Below are 25,642 nucleotides of genomic sequence, written 5' to 3' on the forward strand. Positions count from 1 at the left end.
CTCCGGGATTTTCCTCCTTGCTGTTCTTACGAACAGGATATAGACGGTATGTACAGACATCCTACGGATCACGTGATTACTATTTTAACCACAATATGACGCTATACCGGAAACTTTTACTTTATGCGTATAGCTACTTGTGCCACGTGCACGAAACTATCATGCTCCATGGAGTGATCGAGTCAGTGGTGTTACTAGGACTGCTGCTCAGACGTAAACGCGTGACTGTAACTGGTGATTAATGACAAAGATCATCAAGGTGAGATTTCACACACACAGTATACACCTTATCAGTCAGTAAGTCAAGTCACTAGGTTAGGTATTCCTAAGGATGCAGCACATGTTGCTGTCAGACCTTCAGTGCTGGTCACTGTAAACCGCTAATAATAATAATAATAATAAAAATACCTGAATCAATGCACAAATCAGAGCACCGATCACTACTTAATCTCTCTGTACTTTGTTACATTGTAAGTACACAAGTATTAATCCGTGGAGGCTAGACACCTGAGCTCCTGCAAACATTGACAACAGTGGTTTCTGTTGCTGGCAGGCTGCTGTATTTTGGCAAACTTAGGTTTAAACAAATACCACCTCATGTGTAAGAGTCCAACTAATGAAGGACACTATAATAGTAAATTGTGCATTGTAATACTACTTGTACTCCCCAAACCCCATTGCACTTCATGCACCATCAACATCCACAGACATCTCGCATATCACTCTCTGTTGCATTTTTGATTTCTTGAACTTAGTGTTTGACACATTTGAAGGTGTTTTCATCTAAATCGTAGCTATAGACCATGTGTGATGTTGGGTGTAGTCCTGTGAAAAGTTGCTACATCTTCAGATTTCAAGCAATTTTTACAAGAAAATAATAGTATTGAGCTACAAGCGTTCTAATACAAAAACTGTCCTTAAGCAAAATGTCTCGCCATATGTTGTGTACTTTTTGCCTAGTAACTTACTTCATAGTAACAATACTCTATCTTTCAATACCATTCCTTCATATTAAAGTTTTAAGTCTAGGGATTAAATTTGCTGTCAGACCTTCAGTGCTGGTCACTGTAAAGTGTTAATAATAAATACTTAAGGTTTAAGGAAGAAAATCCATCCCTCCTGGAGGAAGACTAAGTGTGGCCCTGACTAGACATTGGGTGACCTGCAGTTCGGATCCTGGGGTTGGAGGGATTTTTTTCCTTACTTTGGCCCCTTTTCTGTTACACCTTATCAGTCTTTAAGTCAGCCACCAAGTCAGGTCAATAAGTCTAAGTACTTGAAATTAGGTTAGGTAATCCTAAGGTTGCAGCACGTGTTGCTGTCAGACCTTCAGTGCTGGTCACTGTAAACTGTTAATAATAAATTTTGCATTGGATTTCAGAGTGCAGTAGTGTCACATTACAGGAATTTGAATGCTTTGTAGACATTATACTTCCCCATGAAAATGTGGAGGCCATGCAACCTTCACTTTGATTTGAAAAACTAATTTAATTTCCTTCTAAACACATGCAGGTTAGTCAAACCGCTGTTCCATACTCTCACATGATTTAAGCTTTAATTTACCAATTTATTATTTCTGCTAATTCTCTTTTCCGTTGGTGTGTATGTATGTGTCTATGTGTGTATGCATATGAATTGAGTGTTTAATTTTTGTGTATTTCGATGTATATTTGTAAAAATTTAGTGGAAGCTAATTAAAATCTATATGACAGAAGCAGCCATCAAGCTGCTTAGGGAACCTGAGATTATGACATCGTAAATTTTGATATAGGCATCTAAGGAGAGGGAACGTTTGAACTACTGGTGAGAGTTAACAAGGGGAAAATTCCTGGGGGATTTTAGTGATGTGGAGACTTCTAAAATTGATAATCAGGGCACTGGTCCATGCCCTCTTTTGAAATATAACTTTAAAATTAGCACACATGGATCCACTTTGATAATCAGGGCACTTATCCATGGTCCAATATGTATTAGTGTAGACCTATTAAATCAGAACATGGACACCTTGATAACACGGACACCTTGATAACACGGACACCTTGATAACACTACAGTATTGCTTAATTTCAAGGCATGTATATTAGTGCCTCTGGTGGAGACAGGTTGCACTAAACGAGACACCTTCCACAGAAGTGGGATGGCCATCTAGGGAAGTTACAGCAGGGAGACGGCTCCGCCACAGTGGGGGACCTATCCACACATAGTCAGTTCTGGATTTACTAAGCCTTTACTCTTTACACTATCACCCGTTCCCATAGACTCTTGTCTGGGAATCAACCCTGCTATGTAATGTGGTTTTAGCTAATAATTTAAAGCTTTAATACCTTTGGACCAAATTATAGGTGAATTATATATTATTTGTGCAGAATTGAATTGACTGTGCAATGTTACCAGCATTTAGCATGTTGGAGATGTCATATCTGATAGCATAAAACGGGTCTTTGAATGGTTTGGGTATATACGTAGCAGTCGACTGGTTGCCAGTCTGTTTGCCTGCTGATGCCATGTATCTTCTGATCTCAGGGTCTAGATTTCGGTTTAAATTTATTACTGTTATTACCATTGGTGTGTCTGTACATTCTAGCAAAATTGTATTTCAGTTACATTTTTGCACCTAGGTCTTTCATAATCTCCTTGGGTTCACTGTGTGAGACCGTGGGGATAAAGGATAGTCTAAGGAGCTTCTGGTCTCTACCCAATTGTAGGTTTGAAAAGTTGGCAATGTTACCCTTAGCACAGGTGAGGCAATTTGTTGTGGTGCATTTGTGGCAATCATGTGGTCCAGCTTTTCTTCAATCTCTCAAGGATTTTCTGGGACCAATGATGGTATCAGTGCTGTCAGACAGACTGGATAGCTGGATGCAACCCAATGGGACTTGTGAGGGGTCGAGTACTGTGCCAGTGTAAGGTGGTTGTGTCGTGTTATCACCAGAGATGCCACTCCTCAGTGTTCTGGAGACAGGTGGTCTCATTCAATGGATCAGGTGAGAGTTTGTGTGTCATGTATTGAGTCATGCAGCTTTTTGATTTGACTACAAGATCTATAATTCTTTCTATGGAATAGTCCATTGTGTTCAGTTGTCTGTGTACATCTAACACGTATAATTATACGGTAGGGATGCCACGGTAGTTGTGACATATGAGATGTCGTGACATAAAGCTCCATGATATGATATAGGCTTCTTCATGTCGTGACATAAATATCTCCTAATAATGCACACTTTTCCATTCAGTTTGATCAAATTTGATGCAATAAATATGAGAAAATTGCTACACAGTTGAGAAATAAGTATGAGCAATGTTAGTTGTTGATGTCATAGTTAATATTACTGATATTTAAGTTGATATTTTTGCATGTTTTGAATCAAAATAGTTATACAGTTTCATAAGCAACAACTTCAGTTGTGAAACTTTAAGGATCACTTATGTCGTGACATAAACCTCTATGACATGTGACATAAAAATTCCTATGTCGTGGCATCCCTATTATACAGATCAGTTTAATGTGACTATTGACTTTCTTTTCATAGTGATGGGGATCATAGACAGCCTGTAGGTCTATGTGGATGGATCCACCAAGTCAGTGAACAATCTGCAGACATTGGTTATTATTTCTGTGTGTGGTGATGTTAAGATGTGTAGACAGGCAGTCATTTCTGATGTAAATGTCATACAAAGCTTGGAGCATGTTTGTACGAATTTGTTTAAGAATGTGGTTAAATTTAGAGTGGCATTTTCCAGTGTGGGGGGTGACAGGTCATCGGTCCAGCTTTGGTTATTGCTCTCAACCATAGAGGGTGCTCCAGTGTGGGGCAAGCCCTCGATGTTGTGTGGTGAATTGTATGGAGAACAGATCAGCTGATGACATGTGGGCAATAGTTCTCTCAACCATGTCAACTTCTGGGATAACCCATGGCCAATTCAAGATACAAAACAGATTATATATAATCAAGAGTACATAATATATATATTTAGGAGAGTATCCAATGCTGTATTGCCCCTTTTAATAATGTTACGCAATAGTCATCATCACCAAAGGTGCTAACTTGCTTCAAGAGCTACAAGGGCCTTGAAGTGCTTGCAGATCTTCCCTTTGGTATATCAACGCCTATCAACAAGTCTTTCATGGCGAAGCCATGTGTTGGAGTTTACTGAAATTATACTAAAATATTAAGATATGTTACACAATGTTGCACAATTATTACACAGTGTGTTTTGAAGGGGTAATACAGGCGTTGGATACTCTCCTAAATATATATATTATGAACTCTTGATATAATCGTAGCATTGGATCAGAGACAGTGTATACAGTCAATAGTGTGACACTTCTTACTACTATATATATTTTCCAGACGTGTCTCCTCTGCCTTGTAAAGTATCACACACACACATGCATGCACGCACGCACACACACACACACTATACAAACCGTTTTTCCAACACAAATGCTTTTAAAGGGTATATACTTGGGCTCACATGGTGCTTTGCAAGGGAATTTTAAGAACATTAAATTTTCTGTGCATACATAACTCTTACAATATAGTTCTATGTAATCTTATACATGTTAGTATACAGCTTGAAGTCTAAATATTGACAAATGTTCATTGTGATCAAAGATATAGTGTTTCATAGGTTATCACAAGGAAAGCTATTAGCTGGATACTTTTTAAGCGCAAATGTAAGAAAGTGAAGAATATCAAATATTAGTAGGCATCACAGCAATAAATTTCAATGGAACAAGGATCTGATCTGCACCTAAAGCAATAGTAACAGTAAAATAGTTAGACCCACATGGTCCCACTAGTATTGGAACCTGTGCCCTGCCAGGTCCTTAGAGTCATGTTCTGTTGTGCTGGTGCCATTCTATCCTGTTGATGTGGTGTTATGCTTATAAGACTTCATTAATGTGGGTAAATGCAAGCCTTAAGCTAATTATATGGCTGGCATTTAAAATTAAAATAAAATCCATGCAATAACAGCGAAGCTATAAAATGGCTTTAAAAAGTTGCATATTACAACACTTACAACAAACAATTGCTAATTACAAAAATATTTTAGTGTTACATAAAATGAGTTACTTGGGTTGTGTTATGCCAAGAACAGCAGCCTTAAACGCCTTTACCCATTTCGTAGCAATTTCTACACTCTCTGCTTTAAAGTGCACTGTTTTGAACTTTGGGTCTAGATGAGCAATGCACCACTGTGATTCATCCTGTTTGTCCTGTAATTGATGTAAGCAAATATAACTACAGCAATTATTTAAAGGTATCTCCAATAAGTATAGTAGGACTATGAGGCATGATTTTTCAAATTCAACGGATATATATTTTTAAGGTATGCAATAGTGATGCACTGATAAGAGATTTTGTTAATTATCTGATTAGCTGATATTGAAATTTATATAATGACTGATGCCAATAACCGATTCGATGTTTGTGTTTACCAAAATTTCACGCACATTTTGAAAAATTGCCATTTTAAAACTTTATTTTTGTCTTATTTTTATGACAACAATAATATCAGGGTCAGTAAAATTAATTGGCTAAATAATCTGCTAATTATTACCAATACCAATATTGCCTAAATTTGGCCAATAAACCGATTTTCAATTATTTACTGATTAATCGGTGCACCACTAGTATACGATGAGCTTGCTAGTCAGAACATCTGAATTAACTAACAACATAATGATGTGGGGCATGTGAGAATTATGCCTGGATAATTTGATGAGGTAAAACAATTCCAGGATTTTGACAATGTTTTAAAGCATAATTAGCATTACAATAATATGCAAGACTGAAATACTCTAATAGAACAGTCAGCTACCCTAATAGAACAATCAGCAGAATAGTTCATACATTTATAGCATAAATCACTACACGTACAGCTATATTTAAGACAAGGTGGGTGTGAGAAGTGATGCCAAAACCTTGCACTGGAATTGTATTAATTCTGTTGCATCAAAATAATGGTTTGTCTCCAATTCAGGTCACTAATTGCAATGTTTTGTGAGACTGAGTTTTTAAATATACCATGAGCAGGATAGTATTGTGCAACTATCTTTAAGAAGCTTTATAACTCTCCAGCAATAATTATTGCTATCTACCATATTGAGTGAAGTCTCAGTTATCCAAGAGGACTGGAACACCTGGTGGTAAGGTTATGTGTGAAATGCAGTGCTTGAAATAGTGTATTAAAAATGATCTGTCACAATGTCTGGACAAAGCAGTAAATGACATGCCAAAGTATAAATTTGTCCTGCATCACATTCCATGCACCAGATTAACATGTGGAGCAAGTGCTGAAAGTACTGTAACAATGTACCTAGTGGCTTGTGGTCACCAACAAACCATCAACAAATTACTTAATGAAATTCCACTGTCTTTGTAAGGCTGCTCTGAGCTATCCAGACACTATGTCTGTACAACAATTAAATTAACCAGACACTATGTCTGTACAACAATTAAATTAACCAGACACTATGTCTGTACAACAATTAAATTAACCGGTAATATGCAATATTGACTGTAGGATACCTGCTAACACCAGACTAATGACATTACATCAAACCATGTGATAGTAACATGCAACCGCATCCTGTACACACATCACGCCACTAACTAGGCTTTGTGTCTATACCATACCCTGTCTGTATAAATACCACGTACCTTTATATCATGATCAGTTATCTAGGCTAAACCAGTGACAGTCTGGGTGGTGCTCTGCCACTCAGGTTCCTACATTGACCAGAAATTGTCTGGTTGTCGGATGTTATTTCGAGCACTGGTGAAATGGCTCTAATAGTTTCAGATTTGTCTGGATCAATATCCTGATACGACGCTAATTTGGAGCTACAAGTTTAACATGTATAGGTACAATAACCCTATCTAAAATAACTTAAATAAGTCCCTTATGCAAACGAGATTAAGACTCAAAAGTTTATCAAATTTTGTAAAATTGCACATTTAGAGGTGCCATTTGGAGGAACTCTTTGGTTGTAGTACTGTCTATAAGTGTTCAATGGAAACTAACCAAAAAGTACCTCCATAATACTGTTTAACTCCTAACCTTATCATTTGAGTCTATTAATAAACAGTAAGAAATGTTTCCAAAGCAGCTTCAAAGAGAAACAAAGCCAAAGCTAGGGTAACAGTAATTATTTTAGAGGCGCTTAATACGGATGATGTCGACATGAAGCTGTTCTGAGTGAAAGACAGGTTAGATTAGTGTTGTTTCTGTCCATTATTGCCATTAAATTGATGCCAAGTATTACATTATAACTACTTTTAGTTTAGCTCCATCAAATTTAATTTTTTTTTAATTTCACTGAGCCAAAAAGTGGGTAGATAAACATGTCTGGACAACAATAACCTTGACTACTAAATAATATTAAACAGCAAGCATCTATACACTGGACGCGTGTAGCGTTGTTTGTGCAGGGGCAGATCCATACTTATAAAAAGGGAAGTTCCACTAGGCTTGAGCCAATTAAGCTTTGCCTATTATGCTTTTGAGCAGTGCTCAAAAATCCAGCCTATTATGCTCAACATTATGCTCTCAAAATCAAGATCATGCTTGAGAGCTGACTATTTTGTTAAAGTACATCTGCATATCCTGACTGCTGTATTAGAGTAAGTGACTGTTCTATTAGAGTATCTCAATCTTATTTCCATAAAGTGTGAATGATCATTCAAGAAATAGTAAAAATAATAACACTGCAATATTTTTGATACGAAATGCAGTAATACAGGTTTTTGCAATTGAATTCGGCGACTTTGCAATTGAATTCGTCCCGTTTGCAATTGAGTTCGTCGCTTTTGCAATTGAATTCGTCCCGTTTGCAATTGAATTCGTCGGTTTTGCAATTGAATTCGTCCCGTTTGCAATTGAATTCGTCGCTTTTGCAATTGAATTCGTCGCTTTTGCAGTTAAATTCGTCCATAACAAGAATGGCAGCTGGAGCAAACATGAAAACATGATGTAGCAGCTGCTACAAGAACTTGTTCAAGTACAACAGTAGTAAACAACTCTTTATAAGGCAATAATTCTTCCTCTACAGCCTCTCCAACAACATTCCAAACTCTACTACGCCATTCGCGATGGGTGTGGTCACTCGCGAGCAAGCTAATTAACTTGTCAGACAGCTATCAACTTCGCGTACTACCAGCTTCAATTACCTTCTAGTGTCTCAAGTGTAACTCTCCAAGGCATAAATAGTTCATCTCTTAATGAACGGGTTGGTTTCTTGGAGCCGTTTTGTTTATGACGAATTGTAATGCAAACGCGACGAATTCTATTGCAAAACCGACTAATTCAACTGCAAAAACGACGAATTCAATTGCAAAAGCGACGAATTCAATTGCAAACGGGACGAATTCAATTGCAATACCGACGAATTCAATTGCAAACGGGACGAATTCAATTGCAAAGGCGACGAATTCAATTGCAAAGGCGACGAATTCAATTGCAAAAACCTGTAATGTGCAGTGTGTTCATGTTGTGCAGTATTTTTGGCATGCGCATTGTGCGTTTTAATTAAAATTCTTGAAAATCGTCTTATTATGCTGGCATAATGCTTGATGCTTTTGCTAGCCTATTATGCTCAAAATTATGCCGGCATAATTGGCGCAAGCCTAATGTTCCATCTAGCTTGAGTCTAGCTAGCTACCATTTCTTGTAGCTAGCTGTAAAGAAAGTTAGATTTTGATTGATGTAACTATATGATGTACTGAGTTGTGTGTGATGCAATGTACTGTAATGTATCACGTATGGTTAGATTGCTTTAAAGAAAATTAGTAGTTGGAGCAATCAATAGAGAGGGGGAGTTAGAGCTATGTGACAAATTGTTGGGCAGTTAACACCCAAGTTGATCAAATCAAGCTAATTGTTACAACAAGTAGCGCCTAATGTGGGGCTCAATTATCACCAATCTAAACTCGAATTCCTCGGTGCCAGGTTGATAGGCACCTGTAAAGGTAATGCAATTAGAACCATTTTTCTCCTTCTACATTGCTCTTAGAGATTGAAGCCCTGAAATGACAAACACATCATCCATAGTCAGTTTGGACCGGCAGTCCGGGGAGGTCATCAGGGAGTGCTTACCAGATTAACCAATGAATTAGATGAATTGTTGTCTCTTACTCCTGATGAAGCTAAGGACAAGATTGGTAGATTGAAAATATTGAATCAACAGTTGCAAAACAAATTAACAATTTTACAAAAATATGATGATATATTGGCACTTTGTAATGTCGATGAAATGGAATGCAAGATCAAAGAGTCTGAAACTATTAACCTCAAGGTACTAGATTACAAGACACTAATTAATGAATTTTTAACCTTGACCAGTAATCCGGTTAGTCCATCTACACCAGCTGTCATGCCACCAGCAGTTCCAGCTCCTTCATCTGCCAAAGCAAGGCTTCCCAAATTAGAACTTCACAAATTTAAGGGCAGTGTGATGTCTTGGACACCCTTTTGGGATACTTTCAAGTCAGCAGTACATGAAAGTCTGAGTTTATCAAAAAATGACAAGTTTAATTATTTACACTCGCTGTTGGAGGGAGCTGCGAGTCAAGTGATTCAGGGTCTGCCACTGACAGACAGTAATTATGATACTGCAGTTTCACTGCTTCAAGAAAGGTTTGGTGATCCCCAGACTATTATATCAGCACACATGAATGAACTATTGAAGCTACCCGAATGCACAGTTGACCGTCAACGATTATTGAGAATGCTATTTGACAAAATAACTGTACATACACGCAGTGTAACATCATTGGGAATCAACATGCAGGAATATGGCAGTTTGTTAATTCCTATTATCATGCTGAAATTCCCAAACGAAGTATGATTATGAATAGCACGAGACTAATAGCACGAGACTTAAAGTAACTGGAAACAACAGGGCCGGAGGAAGCAAATTAGATTTGGTCCGGCCACGTGAAGCACTTATAGTAGAGTATCCATTGCGTGCGAAGCATGCCTAATCTAGGGGGGTCTGGGGGCATGCCCCCCCAGGAAAGTTTTGAATTTTAACCTTCATGTAATGCAATCTGGGTACAATTTGGTCACATTTACTAACCAATCCGCTCGGCAAGATCGCTGCACAACCTTCTTCTTACCGAAATCCCGCTTAGGAAACACAAAGATTGGTGGCGGATGTGCTGGTTTTACTGGAACGTCAGCCAATGCGGCAGCGAGCTTCAACTTCGACATCGCCATGCTACCATTACATACCTAAAACCTAATTAGTCGTATGAATTTTTTTATTCTCAAAATATTTTTTATTCAGTTCTCAAAAATTGGTCCGGCCAAAACCGGAGCAACCGGACTACTTCCGCCGGCCCTGAACAATCCTTAAAGGTTGAAGTAAGCAGCCCAGTCCGTCAGGTTTTCATTACACAGCTGGGAAGACTGGACTGGTGCAAGTGGAAACAACAACAGTAACTCAGTCTTTTGGCTATGCTGCCTCACTACATACAGTTATGCATGCACATACTTAAATTCTCAACTTACTGGAATAGGATGTATGACATAATATCCTGGAAGAACGATCTTTTGTTTAAAAGAATCATCCTAAAGCATGAAAGACAAAAGTAATACACTAAAGTGTTTGCTAATGATATGCATTTATCCATGCAAAAACGTACAAATAGGGTGCGGCCTTCAAAAAGCCTGGGTGAAAAAGTTGTGCAATCAAAGGTGGTTACGTTATGAAAACAACAATCCATCAGACTAAAGGTAGTCATACATGCAAGAAGCTTAGTGTAGAATTAGTGTGCTGTAGTGCTTAGTATAGAACATGCTCTTCACCTTCACCATATGGTATCAAGACCACTTGCAGATTGAATCTGTAAGCTTTTGAAGCAAAATTTGTATAGTGCACCAAACAACTAAAGAAACATGCTCATCTACAATTACCACTTCTTTCAATTGAGCCATGTATCTCAGATCCTTATCACCATAGTGACATACAACATTGTGGAGGGGTGAAGAGCAGTACTCCAAAGCGAGGGGCATGTCATATGAAGCAGCTGTCATTATGGAATTATTTAATAGCACATTTTCAAAGCACACTAACATGAGGAATATGCCAAAACTTGTGGGGGGGGGGAACAACATACCCACTGGAATTTTTTGAAAATTTGAATGTTTTGAAATTGAATATGGGAGTGTTTTCAGTGATACGTGCATAGTTGAAATCCTACCATAATACGGTACATACAATTTTTCAAGGAATGTAACTTTTGCAGATAGACAAATTTCAAGATTTTTGCAGTTTAATTTTTGTGTATCACTTACTGTTCACTCAGGCTATCTGTTATTTAGCATAGGGCTAGTCTAGGATGAAAAATTTGTAGACAGCTAAGCAAACCATGAGGTCTTTAATGTTTTGTTGTAGAATAAATTTTTGCATGCAAAAATTATACAAAGATTTCATACCATACACATAAAAATTGTGTTAATGCATTAGCATGTTTTATTGGTTATGACACCTTTGATACTTTTAGGCTTGAGCCAATTATGCTTTGAAAAATTACCTATTATGCTTTTGAGCAGTGCTCAAAAATCCAACCTATTATGCACAAAATCATGCTCTCAAATCAGGATTATGCTCAAGAGCTGACTGTTTTATTAGAGTATATCTGACTGCTGTATTAGAGTAGGTGACTGCTCTATTAGATTATCTCGATCTTATTTCCATAAAGTGTGAATAATCAGTCAAGAAATAGTAAAAATAATAACACAGCAAGGTTTTGATATGAAATGCAGTAATAATGTGCAGTGTGTTCATGTTGTGCAGTGTTTTTGGCGTGCGCATTGCATGTTTTAAGTTAAATTCTTGAAAATCGTCCTATTATGTTGGCATAATGCTTGATACTTTTGCTAGCCTATTATGCTCGAAATAATGCCGGCATAATTGGCGCAAGCCTAGATACTTTGTTAGAGCTATAAATCATTTATTAGAGCACCTTTGTAATGACTTCAGACTGTTCAAAGCATGCTAAGATCTATCATTCTTCATCATTGTGTCCATACCTTCATTGCTAGTGGATTGATTTTCAGAATACCATGTCCAATCATCAAGAATGGCTCACAATCTCAAATAGAAGTCTTAACACCATGGCCAAGAAATGTGTATCACAATTAGTGGTTTTCTGTAAGGACAATGTTGGCAACAGGAATTCGACGACAGTTTTTCCCCCTAGCTAAACGCTCCTTTGTGTCTTGCAGCACTTACAGGCTCCTGCTATTAGCCACGTCTTCGTTTAATTCAAGGCTCTAAGTTTTCAAGCATAAGTGGTATGGTTCAATGACTTTCACACTGTAGCTATTAACTTTCAACTTATTTGACACATTGAACATCAAAGAATATGGCAAAACAATTTTATTTGCTACTGTGCACTGCAAAATTTCTAATAGAGCAGTTACATGGTAAATCACTCAGGCAAATCATGTGAAGATGCTTTACATGAACCTTTAATCATGAAAAATTTTCAGATAAAAATAAAGCAAATTGTAGTAAATATAGTGCACATACAACATACACAGTGCAACACTCATCTAATGCAGAATACACCTTACCTCTTTGTTCTCATATCCAAACAGTACAAGGCCAGTTAACTCCAGCCATTGTCTTTTCCATTTGTTCTTCTTCACTTGCAAGTATCCATATACTTCACAATCTTGCATGTGAGGCATTGCTTTTACCTCCTAAATAAACAAAAATACAATAATGACCTAAGGGTGTAATATACATGCACATTAACATAACAATTATGCTGGAGGTCTGACAGTATTATGTGTAGCCTTAAAATGTCTAGGTGAAAAAGTTGTGAAATCAAAGGTGGCAGCCAAGAAATGGCTGCAATGATGTTAATGCTAATAAACTTTATTAAATTAATAATGGCTGTGTGCATTCTTAAAATTAACATCATTGGAGCCATTTCTTGGCCACCACCTTTGATTTCACAACTTTTTCACTCACGTTTTTAAGGCCACACCCTTTTCAGTTTTTGTGTAGATTTCACTTCTTTTTCTACTTTGGTCCCAAACTCAGCCTATTGCTAACTTTAAGTTTTTTTTCACTCACATTTCTTCTTATCTATACAGACACAATGATGACCATTGAAGACAGACTTATAAAAATGTATTGTATTGCATGCTTTACGTCAATATTAATTTTGGTAATATTATTGTAATACTCTAATAGAGTGCACATTTTTTGAGGACTTCTAATAGAACATACATAGAACTTCCATTGGCAGATCTATTGCATGGTTTATTTCAATATTATTTAGCTACTGGTATAATAGAGTGCACATTTTTTGAGGATTTCTATTAGAACACACAGAGAATGTTCTACAACAATCTAGTACTTCTTTTGGTAGACTATGAAAATTTATAAACCTAATTTAATGTACACTAGAATTTTTATTTATAAAGCAGAAATTGATTGGCCAAGGTAGCAGAAGTTAAGTGGCTAAAATGTGGGTGTTAGGTATGGTCCCTGATTTGATCTCTGGTAAGCTTTTTTCGATGTGCATTTTGTACCCCGCAGTGGCTGCTCTATTAGAGTACCTCAATCCCGAGATTTCACACTTGCTTGGTTTTTTTCCTTATAACTTTACTCATTGTTTCTCAAACCACAAAAGTTTTGTACTGTGCCAGTTACTCTATGTACAGACCAATTTTCAAGTCATTCCAGTTTACCCTGTGGCTGTGACAAATGTCATTATCGTATTTTTTGAAAATCACATATAACTCCCTTGTTCTTTATCCAATGTTTGAAATTTGGACTGTATACATGCTGCATTATGTTCTTACTGACCTCAAACTTTGAAGAAAACCAATTAAGGCATGTGCAAGTTATAACGATTTTTCTAAGTGTTGTGAAAAGAAGAATAAGAAGATCAAGAAAATATGAAGAAACTAATACAAACTTTAAAGGCCCGTATCTCAGTGATTACTTGGCAGATTCAGCTCATATTTGAAACGGGAGATGCCCTCACCCTGTGGAAGTTTCCACAGGCACTGGATGCATGAAACTGGTATTTTCTTAGCTCCTGTAAAATGCACACTTGTTTGTCATGTGCCCGCAATCTTGATATACATGTACAGTGGAACCTCGGTTATCCAAACCCCTTGGACCAGAGATGGTCCATAAGCCTGAAAAGTCTGTATCTCTGAAACTGTGTATAAATAACCTTAAAATAGCATGAAGAAAAATTTTGAAAACATCTCAACTACCCTAATAGAACAGTCACTACTCTAATAGAGCAGTCATTTCCGTGGTTCGGTTAACTAAGAATCCAGCTGGATAACTGAGATTCCACTGCATATAGCATACAAGTGGAATTAATGCATATAATAATTTGCTTATTACCTTAGATAGGCTAGAATCCTGCCGTTTGTTTGCTTTTTTATTTTGAGGCAAAGGTGATTCTTTTCCAGCAGTAAATGCAACAAGTGCTCCAACAGCAGAATGCATTCCTGTATCAAAATGAAAATATACAATTCAAGTAATTGATACAGAGACAGTTTTTATCTTTCAATTGTTGGCTCAGTGGAACATACATGTAACTAACTCACTTAAGGACCCAGTATGTTAGAAATATGTATTTACGCACAATAACTATATGTGACTGAATTTGACAAAACCCGGCTTCGACGCACAAAGCTTCGTTAGGAGATATGGCGATTTTAAGTAATCATTGTGTAATAACTTCCCAGTGCCTACAGCTGTGCAAACACAATTTGCACCAAGTATGCATCTATTTACTAGCTATCACTGAGTGGGTGTATACATTTCTGATACCCAAAATTAGCCCTGTTTTGGGCAGCTTTTTTCGAGCGGATAATAATATCACAGGTGGTAGTAATAGGGTGGGAGGGTGGGGGGCGGTGGGTGGGCTTAATATAGGGGTATAAAATGAAGCAAGAAGACGATTGGAATCCAGAGGCCAAGTTTGGGCTCTCCATGGCCCTCCATGGCCCTCAAATCACTCCAAATTGACTGAGAACACTATTGGCGAGCTCTCTGTGAAGTCCCAGCTCACTACACACCATTATCACAAAGCCATGGCCATTCAATGGCACCAATCTCCACTCGTGGCTTTGACAGGGTCGGAAGAAAGCTGCCACAGAAACCAGACTTGTCAGTCCTGAAGAAGTACAGTGTGAAATATGATAGTGTATTAGGCCAGCAATCCATTTCTGGTAAAAACATAAGTTTGATTTTGTGTGTGTGGAAGCATTGTTATGTGAAATCCGGTCACATATATTGGTTTCATAATTTGGAACCTAGATAGAGTAGAATCAAGAGTTCATTATAAACTTTTGGGTAAAACTTTTCTTATTAAACTCTCTAGGACTCAACAGAGATGACCTTCATAATAAGGACAACAGCTTCATTCTGGTTTTTGTACCACATATTTTTACCATTTAAGAACGTAAATCTTTACATGGTAACACAGAGTTTAAAATTCCAGGTTGTAATGTATACATTACAAAGAGGTACCACTGTATGTCTGTGATATCTCTTAATGTCTTTCCAAAAGGTTTTGTAACAATAATACTTCAACAATTGTTATCATCACATATTGATCAGTTTGTCATTATCATGCAGTTATATTTAGTGGATGCAGCATTCAGTGGGTAAAGTTTGTGAACATATGCAAGCACATGCTACCTGTATTTTCAAAGCTGTATAGCAAGAACAGAGCCAGAAAAGAAACAAGCCACCAAACTTCAGTGCATATGTACATACCATGCCAAAAGGAACCTGTCATGCAGTTAGTTCGTCAGCCAGTAGAAAATTTGTCAAATATTTCTTTTTTGGAGTCAGAAAACTTTTTGGCCACTCTAAAGACACTTTTGTACTTGATTCTACCTAACCAAAATTTCTAAGGTGCCATATTGTGAGGCAACTGGTTTCTGGTTACTATTTTGTGAGAACCTTCATGACCCCTAATATAATGTACTATGATGAGAGCAACAATGGGATATGACTTTTACTTGGGAAAGTAGTCTCACATGAGTACCAGTCTCCCAGTCACACCTACGTTATTATCATGATCTTCAGTGTGTATAGGTTCTACATAACCATTACTGCTTTGGCACAAGTAATAATAGTTTGTTTGTAATGAACCCTTTTATACATTACAATGTATGATACACATAAATTACCTTTTAAATGTTTAAAACATTCCTGGCATACTCGTCCTGTCTTCTGAAGGTACTGAAGATAAAAAGACTGAGAAGTGCAACTATTGCAGTATATCTATAAAGGTAATATAAAATTAGGAGCAAGAAGGAGTTTGTTTACATACACTTCCGCAAGCTTGGCAATGGTAACGTCTCCGAGTCAAGTTAAATCTTACTCCACATCCCCTACAGTTGCTCACACCATTTTCATTTATCCTCGGAGGAGACACACAGCCAATTCCTTCATTTCCATGGGATATCTACAAGTGTAGCAAAAGCAATTGAATACAACACAAACTCTTGCAACTTTAGTATGCCATAGTTAATGATCACATGGCAAAGAATAAAAAGTTTCAAAATCACCAGTTTGCTTTCACATAATGTACGTAGTACAGTGCTTGGATTGCTTCAGGGCTGTATGAGCAATGATACGAAGCACATGTATAAAGACAATGTGTGTAATACTCCAGAGATCAGGACAAAAAACCATGGAAGCTACGTATGATTATAAGCATATACCATTGGCCTAACTAAATAATTACAACACTTACAAAACATCTTTACTGCTTTACACTATAAACACAGTAAAAACGACAGCACTGATCCTAGTGGGTATGTGGATTTAATTACACCAATGAAGCCTTAGTACAATCATGCACCGCTATTGCATATAGAGCCACCTAACTGTGTATGCATTAATTTATTAATCACCCTTGATTCCTTTGACATAGTCATCACTCTGTATCGCTCTTGGCGGTCCAGATCAGCTTCATACACGTACACAGCATCCTTTAAAACCTAATGGTACACAACAAGCTCATTAATTGCAATACCATATAAACATGAAAAACAGTTGTGATTTTCATGACTTTCTGTTTATTTGCAAATGCTCTCTCTAAGCCTTTGTATCATTATTTATTTTAATGTGATTCACAGTTTGCGAATGATTTTTTTTTGTGATTTACTTCCAATGTTTAACTTTCTTCAGTGGGAATTACATGCTATACTTTGACAACAATGTGCGTGATTAGCTGTGGTACAATTAAAATATTATTAGAAACAAGGATAAACCCTTCAAATAGTACTGCACTGTTGGTACTACTTGAGGGTGCGGCACAAATGGAGTAAATATGATATGTCCATGATGATTATATACACATCATTAAAATTCACATTCTCTACTGTAAACACAATTGCACAATACACTTGAATCCCACATGAGTATAGGCAATTCACCCACATGTGTATAGCCAAAAATATATTTCAGTCTGTTAGTAAGTGCCAGCACATAAACCAGGGCCTACAAAAATAGTTGATAAACTATCTCAGTCACCAGCATGATCTTGCTTCATTACCAAAATTTGCTCTTTTTTGTTGTAAAATAATTTTCGGATGCAAAACTTGTACAAAAATTTCTTACACGAAAATATTCAAACTACTTTAATAGAGAAGTCATTCACGTAAATCATACAAAAACATTTCATCATGAAAGTGAATTATGGTATTTATCTGTTCTTTACTTAGTGAAATAGTGTTTAACACTCACTCATCATTAGAGGATATGGCACTAAAATTATGGAAAAGTCTACATCGATGGTTGAGATGAAGTTAATGATGACAGTTACACTATGAAGACTTTATGTATTTATTTATTACTATCTCACTACAGACCTGTGAGGAGGCAACAGAGTTACAGCTACATAGTAAGTCATTTTTAACTAGATGAAAAGAGAAAGTATGCACACGCAAAAAGAATCCCTATGAAATTGCCGGCTTTCACACCTTCAGTTTTATTCAACGTAACTTGTTAGTGATTGTAATTCATTGTTTTTCAATCTTTATCATTTGTTTCGCTCCAGCATAATAATCTGTGATGAAACTTTACCCACACCTAATAATATACAGGTAAACATACTTTCATCCACTGTGCCTTCTCTTCTTCATTTCTGTAAGAACATTTCATTTTGAACAGGTTAGTTCTGTCACATGCAATTCAGTGATCTTACTTTGCTCCAAGTCGGAACAATGTTTTGGAGACACTTTTAATTCTGATGCCATGTTTAACTGCTGTGTAGTCACTGACCTATATACAAAGACATTATACACACTGCTATATAACCACCGTATAGCTGGAAATTTTTGAGGGATGGACGAAACTTTCGTGAATTTCACAAGTGATGATAGCTTCGTGAAAATATAATCGTCAAATGTTTCAGTTTATACACATAGCTGTTACCCACTTTCTAGACTTTCGTGAATGTAAAAACATGAAAATCATATTTTGTACAGTTTCACAAAAGTTTCATCCCTCGAAAATTTCCCACTATACGGTAAGCACAAACAATTGTCAATTATCTTTATCCTAAAACATGTAGTTCCAATTAGTGAACACATACATGTTACACTGAAAACTATAAAAGTGTTATAAGCTAAAAGATCTTCCATTTGGTGACAGAAATCATAATAATGATGCTGCTACCAGCAGTGTTATGGTGAGTGCCCTTTATTTTGGAGGAGAACCCTACTATACCATATGATAGGAAACAATAGCACAGGTCTAAATTTAGATTTACTTTGCTTGCATGGCTTCTTACAAGTAACAAGTACAGCTACTCAATGGCCAAGTGAACCAGAAGAACAAAATGATATTCAAATGGGCATTATCATCATGAGGACTCTAAGGAAGGCTGTATAATGTAGTTTACCAAAATGTGTATAGATTTCTTTGTAGGCCTGTGGAAAAAGATGATATCAATTTATGAGTGGCATGTTTAAGTACCTTTATATTGACTTTATACTCACTATTTGACCTATGTCTTTTAAGGCTTCCTTTGAAATTAAGAATGTTTACTTGGGTATTTTTGGCAAGCATTCTATTCAGATCTTGGTCGGGAGATTGCTAAAACGAATCACTAATATGACTCATGGTGAAAAACTGAAACCTTGCCAAGTGAAAAGCGATTATAACTATATCATTACACTAATACAAATAATTATCTTTTTTCTTTGTGTAATTTTATCAATAAAAGACAAAATTTTAAATCCAATGGCTAACCTCAATCCCATTTAATGGTATTCTTCTAACCATCTTGTACATTGTTGTTGCTTTATTTAAATTTGAAAGAGGCTCAGTATAAAGAAGAATATCTGAAAACTAAAAGAAATACACTTATTAACATGTATGGAATTAACAAATTACTCACCAAAAAGAACATGCACTTGCAATGATAAGCTGCTTGTCTAGTGAAACCAAATAATTCTTTTTCATATAGAAATTGCTATAGATAACACAATATTGTATAATACACTGTAGATGTATGCATATACACACATACATACAGTATGAATATGTTAAGGCATTAATTTCCACAAGCACGACGCTTGCTGCAGAGATGCTAATAAAGCATCCAAGCCAATTTCCTAGTGTTTTATTTATGGTAAATAGAGGTGATACTTAAAATTATTTATAAGTGTTTTGGTGGATTGAAGCCAACTACATACATGGCAGCATACCTATACTGGTTTTACACTTATACATGTAACACACTTTCACACCTCAGATCAAAGGAGCCGCCCAGGCTACAACCTGGCAGTGATTATATAGACGTTGATGCTGAAATTGATTGTAGGGATCGATTAATACTCACATGATTAGGATGCACGACTTGGATTTCACCATGAAAACCACTCAGATGGAGAGCATTTTGTTATCCTCGTCATCCTACGAGTTGAAAAACATTGGGCTATGGTGAGAACTAGCACTCACCAATCGTTTCCACACGATTTTGAATATGGACACACTCCCATCACAAAGCTACCACTCTGCACAGAGTAACCACTCTACCAGCAAGCTTACCTATCTAGGCCTTTAGTAAACTCCATACTTTTTCCATACACTATTCAATAGCACTGATTAAAAGATTAAACTTACGTAACCGAAATTTTCCTTGATATCCTTAGGATATGTCCGTTCATCATAGCCAGACATAACCAGAACATACTAGTTGCTGACCCATAATCGAAAATTTTAGGTATGCATATATAATACATCCAGTTGCTGTACTCGTATTGGCCTGGGTGATTGATCGCCCTGTACAGGCTATCAGCTTAATAAGTGTTACATATTAGCTGTAACACGGGGCATTCGGGCTTTGCCTGATATGCATCCCCTCTGCCCTCGGGCCTGTGGCCCTCGGACAGTCGGGCATACATATCAGGCAAAGCCCTCATTCCCGTGTTACAACTATTACATGTAACAGTATTAGTCCAGGTGAGTGTGAATAAGTAGGTCACCACTGCATAATATTCCAGCTTACATGTAGTGCACAACAACCTCTTAATATGTAAACTTCCAGCAATTTTCTGAGAAGTAAGCCGCTGATTACTGAGTTATGGTGTTATGTTATTGGCACCCAGATCTCTGATGGCTGTTTATGAAAACCACGGGTACCTGCATTTTGATTACTGTGATACTGTCATAACTGTATTTATTAAGCATTGGCAGTTTCATAAAGCACAGGTGGTGGGCAATAAGGTACAGTACACAACTGAAGTGTATTTTGTGGAAAGCAAAGTGATTATGGGACAGCAGCGACTAACTTTGTGACTACGTCTGTTAACATAAACGGGATAATCCTAAGGGTATCACAGAAAAGATCAATTTAGCAATTTCACAAGTATGTTAAAGCCGCTGCATCATTTTAAAGACTGTTTACAACATTTAATAAACATCTATAGGGGTAAGCGTCACTGTAGAGTGTTTATCTCGTGTTACTCGAAGAATGGGCAAGCCCATATTGAAAAATGCAGTGAATATATGCCATAGCACTATAGTTCTCACCTTAAACCAATGTTTAGGATGGCAAGGGTGACAAATCATTTCTGTGTGAGAGCTTTAGGATGTAACATTGGATGAATGGTTTTCATCACATGACCAATAATAAATTCCCACAATCGATTTGAGCTTGAGTTTTTATATAAGAAATTGGTGGTACTGCTCCCATATTGAAGTCATGGTATATTTAAATGTACCATATAGTTTAACTTAAATGCACAATGGCCAGCCAGGGTGTATGAGATATGTACCCTGAATTTGCTTTTGAAGTTAGGTGGCTTCATGGTACATTCGGCAGATAAAATTTTAGTGAATTTGCTTCAAGTCGCCAAATTCACCAAACTCAAGTCACTTTTGTTATACACAGTATTTGTGTAAAGTAAAACCTCAACAGGGACAAAAATGCTTTGGTGATAGTTACGATAAACATATTACCACAATGTCTCTTGATATTATGGGATAAACAATTACTAACTCTGTGGGGAGCAACAAGGCTGTCTCCTCTATATCCTTCAAGCTTCTTTTGCACTTCCAACAGCTTTCCAAATTTGTCAACGTCTTGGATGGACTTCCTTGCTATTGCTTCTGCTTCCCATATCAATTCTAGTGATGCTGTAATGCACAAAAATAATTACCTATGTAATCAGGGCCGCCCAGAGAAATTAAGGGGCCCAGGGCAAAGAGTTAAAGTGGGGCCCTTGACCCAAGTTGTAAGGTGAAGACCAAAAAAAAAAAAAAAAAAAAAGGTCACAACCTGCTGGCAATGACAATAACTACCCATCATCAACCATATCTCCTTATCTATAAGCTTGCTACACTGCTCCTCTGAAGAATACTGTGACTGCTCTATTAGAGTATTTAGATTTGATTGCTCTATTAGAGTATATCGATCTTTTAAACAGGTATTCAGGGGGGCCTTCATGGGGCCTCCTGGGGCCCCTTTCAGGCTGGGGCCCGGGGCAAAATGCCCCAGTTGCCCCCCCTGTGGGCAGCCCTGTATGTAATAATTAAAGTGAATATGATGCAGCTCTTAAAAAAGCCAAGGTAAAATTAGTGAAATCAAAGATGGTGGCCAAGAAATAACTGCAATAATGTAACATGAGTTCTTACTAGTAAGAGATGTACAGCAAATAATCAAATCATTAGCACCTAAAGTGAAAGTTAATCACTACTTTAAAGAACATTATAACCGGTACTGCTTGCATTTCAGGTGATGGTTTCCATTGTTATTTTATAATAAAGATCCCTACTACATAGGTTATCTATAAGTTCACTTTTAACTTTAGTAAACTTGTACATACCATATCAAATAACTCTATTAGACTAGCTGACTGCTTTATTAGAATATTGCCCTCTAAATTATAAAGACAGGCTTCTATCCCCATTATTACGCCTATGTATGAGTTTTGAGCATTAAAAAATTGAATATTATTATACTGTAACTCCATTTATTTATTGTATCAACAAAATTCATCAATAACAGCTAATGTAGCTTCTCACCCTCACAATTGCTTCGATCATCACAATCAGGTAGGCCACGTAAATATTCTTTAACAAGATCATAAAGTATGTAATTACAACTCTGCATGGTCAATATTTGATACCTTCTAGCAAGCGCTTGCAAGAAGGGATCCTTTGCATTATTTCCAGCAGATGTCCCCTGATAGTGAAGTGAATCTGATTACACTCTGGTCGTGCCTACACAATGTTCAAACACATGTAGACGTGTACATCATACAATATGATAGTACTGTATAGTTGGGACCACAAAGGAGTAGGCGTGATCCTCGAAATAACATCACCAATAAATAAGCCTCAATTTTCCGCAAAAACAATGAGGCAGTATTGGTTAGGTAATAATAAGCTCAAACAAGCTTTCAGATTGACCCGAAACACTTTCAACAAGTTGCTACAGAATTTAAAAAATAATCTATTTAACAGAATTTTCTACTGACTGCCTGATGCCTTCAGACAAGTGTAACGTGATAATGGCTAAGTGTCATAACTTGAACATTAATTAGAATATGTTGTAATTGTACGCATGCGTATTTAGATTTAATTCGAACTTTTCCGTGACTAATGATTTGTACGTGATTGTACATGTTGTTTTTAATCCTTCCAATCTAAGTGAACTGTGTTGTTATCGGCTGGGTACGCGTTGGTATCACCTCATTTACTGAGTATATTACATATTGGCGATGAAGATAAAGACGATTTTCATTACTGATGGCAGCACATGGCAAGTTGGAAGAGTTTAATTCTCGACACGAAGATTGGGAATCTTACGAAGAGAGGCTTCAACAGTATTTCGTAGCCAATGGCGTGGAAGATGCCGACAAACGCCGTGCAATTTTCTTGAGTACGTGCGGACAACAGACTTACAAAGTGATTCGCAACCTTGTGGCACCAAAGAAACCGGCAGAATGTAAGTTTGAGGACATCACCCAACATTTGGCGAAATATTTCAGTCCTAAACCGTCAATGATAGTGCAACGGTTTAAGTTCAATTCACGATGTCGTCAGCAGGGAGAAGGCATCGCTAAGTTTGTAGCGGAACTTCGAAACATTGCTCAACACTGTGGGTACGACGCAACCCTCGAAGACATGCTTCGTGATCGGCTAGTTTGTGGTGTGAACGACCCCCGAATTCAGCGAAGACTGTTGTCAGAACCTGAGCTAACCTTCAAAAAAGCCTACGAAATAGCACAGGCTATAGAAATGGCAGACAAGGACACAAAGGACCTGGCAGCAGCAACAGGTACAGGACAGCTTCCTGTGCACAGTGTACAAAAAGGTACATTTCAGAAGACTTGCTACCGCTGTAAGGGCCAGCATAACCCTAATAGTTGCCCTTTCAAGGACAGTACTTGTCATGGGTGTGGTAAGAAAGGTTACATCCTGAAAGCTTGCAGGACTTCAAAGTCAACACCACCTACTAACCCTCAGAGCAAGAGTTCCAAAACCTCCAAACCACAACATTCTCTACAAGCTGAAAGCAGCCCTTCTGTCACAGAATCAGCAGAAACACCCTACACATTGTTTCACGTTGACAACCAGAATCATCCACCAATCACTGTCGACTTAACAATTAACAGTTGCCAAGTGAGAATGGAGCTAGACACTGGTGCAGCAATCTCTGTGATTAATGAACAGACTTACACGACGGTTCTTTTACAACAGCCTTCATTGCAAGTTTCCAATTTACAGTTACATACTTACACTGGAGAGAAGCTCACAGTCCTAGGGCAAATCAATGTCAGCGTACAATATGGTAATCAGTCATTTAACTTACCAGTGATTGTTGTGAGTGGTACTGGACCCAATTTGATGGGTAGAGATTGGCTGAAACACATAAAGTTGAATTGGGCTCAGGTATGTGCTGTGTCCGTGCCCACCCCACTCCAAGAAGTTTTGAATCGCCACCAAACAGTTTTCTGTGATGAACTGGATGAGTTGAAGGGCACCCAAGCTAGTATTGTTATAGACTCTAATGTTCAGCCACGTTATTACAAACCTCGATCCTTACCGTTTACACTCAAAGCCAAAGTTGAAACTGAACTTGACCGGCTACATACTGAAGGTGTTATCACTCCTGTACAATTTTCTTCATGGGCAGCACCAATTGTTCCCATTGTCAAAAGTGACGGCAACATCAGAATATGCGGTGACTATAAACTGACAGTCAACCAGGCAGCAAGAGTAGACAAGTACTCATTGCCAAAAGCAGAAGAGTTGTTCGCGTCACTGGCAGGAGGAACCAAGTTCAGTAAACTTGACCTTGCCCATGCATATCAGCAAGTTTGTCTTGACGAAGCTTCCAAGCATCTTACGACTATTAACACACATCGTGGCCTGTTCATTTACAATCGTTTACCTTTTGGTGTCTCAACAGCACCAGCAATTTTTCAGAGAATTGTCGATTCATTGTTACAAGGTATTCTTAATGTAGTTGCTTATCTTGACGACATTCTGATCACAGGAAGAAATGACGAAGAGCATTTACAAAATCTAGAAAGAGTTTTGACGAAACTGGATGAGGCAGGTTTACGTTTGAAGATGTCGAAATGTTCATTCATGTCAGTTTCAGTAGAATATTTGGGCCATCGTATTGATGATCAAGGCCTTCACCCCACACAGGCCAAGGTACAAGCAGTGAAAGAGGCACCTTTCCCCACTGATGTCACTGAGTTGAAATCCTTTCTTGGACTAATCAACTATTACCGGAAATTTCTTCCAGATCTGTCATCAGTGTTGGCACCATTAAATGAACTGTTACAGAAAGGCTGTAAGTGGAACTGGACTGGTGCTCAGCAAGCAGCTTTTGAGAGAGCCAAAAACTTGTTACAGTCATCAGCTCTCTTAGTGCGTTATGACCCTGCCAAGCAGTTGATTCTAGCATGCAATGCCTCACCATATGGTGTCGGTGCAGTATTGTCACAATGTCAAGAAGATGGCTGTGAAAGACCAGTGGCGTTTGCATCAAGATCTTTATCAGCTGCGGAGAAAAACTACTCTCAGCTTGAAAAGAAAGGGTTAGCTATTGTGTTTGGTGTAAAACGTTTCCACCAATACTTGTATGGTCGCCATTTCCTTATATTT

At 37.5% G+C, this 25,642-nt stretch overlaps 1 protein-coding gene and 1 long non-coding RNA gene across 4 annotated transcripts in view; one reads left to right on the forward strand and one right to left on the reverse strand.

Moving 5' to 3' along the window:
- Positions 1-132: 132 nt before the first annotated feature.
- Positions 133-3,725, forward strand: LOC136264378 (uncharacterized). 2 transcript variants are annotated; one of them, XR_010705093.1, is made up of 4 exons: positions 133-259; positions 2,619-2,739; positions 2,806-2,984; positions 3,531-3,725. It is a non-coding gene; the product is annotated as an uncharacterized lncRNA (long non-coding RNA). The 2 variants fall into 2 exon arrangements; XR_010705092.1 differs by having other exon boundaries at positions 2,619-2,984.
- Positions 3,726-4,968: 1,243 nt separating this feature from the next.
- LOC136264354 (FYVE, RhoGEF and PH domain-containing protein 2-like) overlaps positions 4,969-25,642 on the reverse strand; it is a 35,781-nt gene continuing 15,107 nt past the window's right edge. For both annotated transcript variants that reach the window (XM_066059077.1, XM_066059076.1), the window contains 14 exons: positions 22,648-22,741; positions 22,544-22,591; positions 21,519-21,655; positions 19,413-19,487; positions 19,265-19,363; positions 18,216-18,292; positions 18,125-18,155; positions 16,921-17,007; positions 16,335-16,469; positions 16,192-16,285; positions 14,390-14,496; positions 12,589-12,717; positions 10,519-10,578; positions 4,969-5,221 (listed from right to left, as the gene is read on the reverse strand). In XM_066059077.1, the coding sequence (XP_065915149.1) occupies positions 5,075-5,221; positions 10,519-10,578; positions 12,589-12,717; positions 14,390-14,496; positions 16,192-16,285; positions 16,335-16,469; positions 16,921-17,007; positions 18,125-18,155; positions 18,216-18,292; positions 19,265-19,363; positions 19,413-19,487; positions 21,519-21,655; positions 22,544-22,591; positions 22,648-22,741 (1,320 nt within the window). In that variant the 3' untranslated portion in view covers positions 4,969-5,074. The remainder of the gene's footprint in view (positions 5,222-10,518; positions 10,579-12,588; positions 12,718-14,389; positions 14,497-16,191; positions 16,286-16,334; positions 16,470-16,920; positions 17,008-18,124; positions 18,156-18,215; positions 18,293-19,264; positions 19,364-19,412; positions 19,488-21,518; positions 21,656-22,543; positions 22,592-22,647; positions 22,742-25,642) is intronic.

Source organism: Dysidea avara, chromosome 8 (assembly GCF_963678975.1).
Source record: "Dysidea avara chromosome 8, odDysAvar1.4, whole genome shotgun sequence".
Classification (NCBI taxonomy): Eukaryota; Metazoa; Porifera; class Demospongiae; order Dictyoceratida; family Dysideidae; genus Dysidea; species Dysidea avara.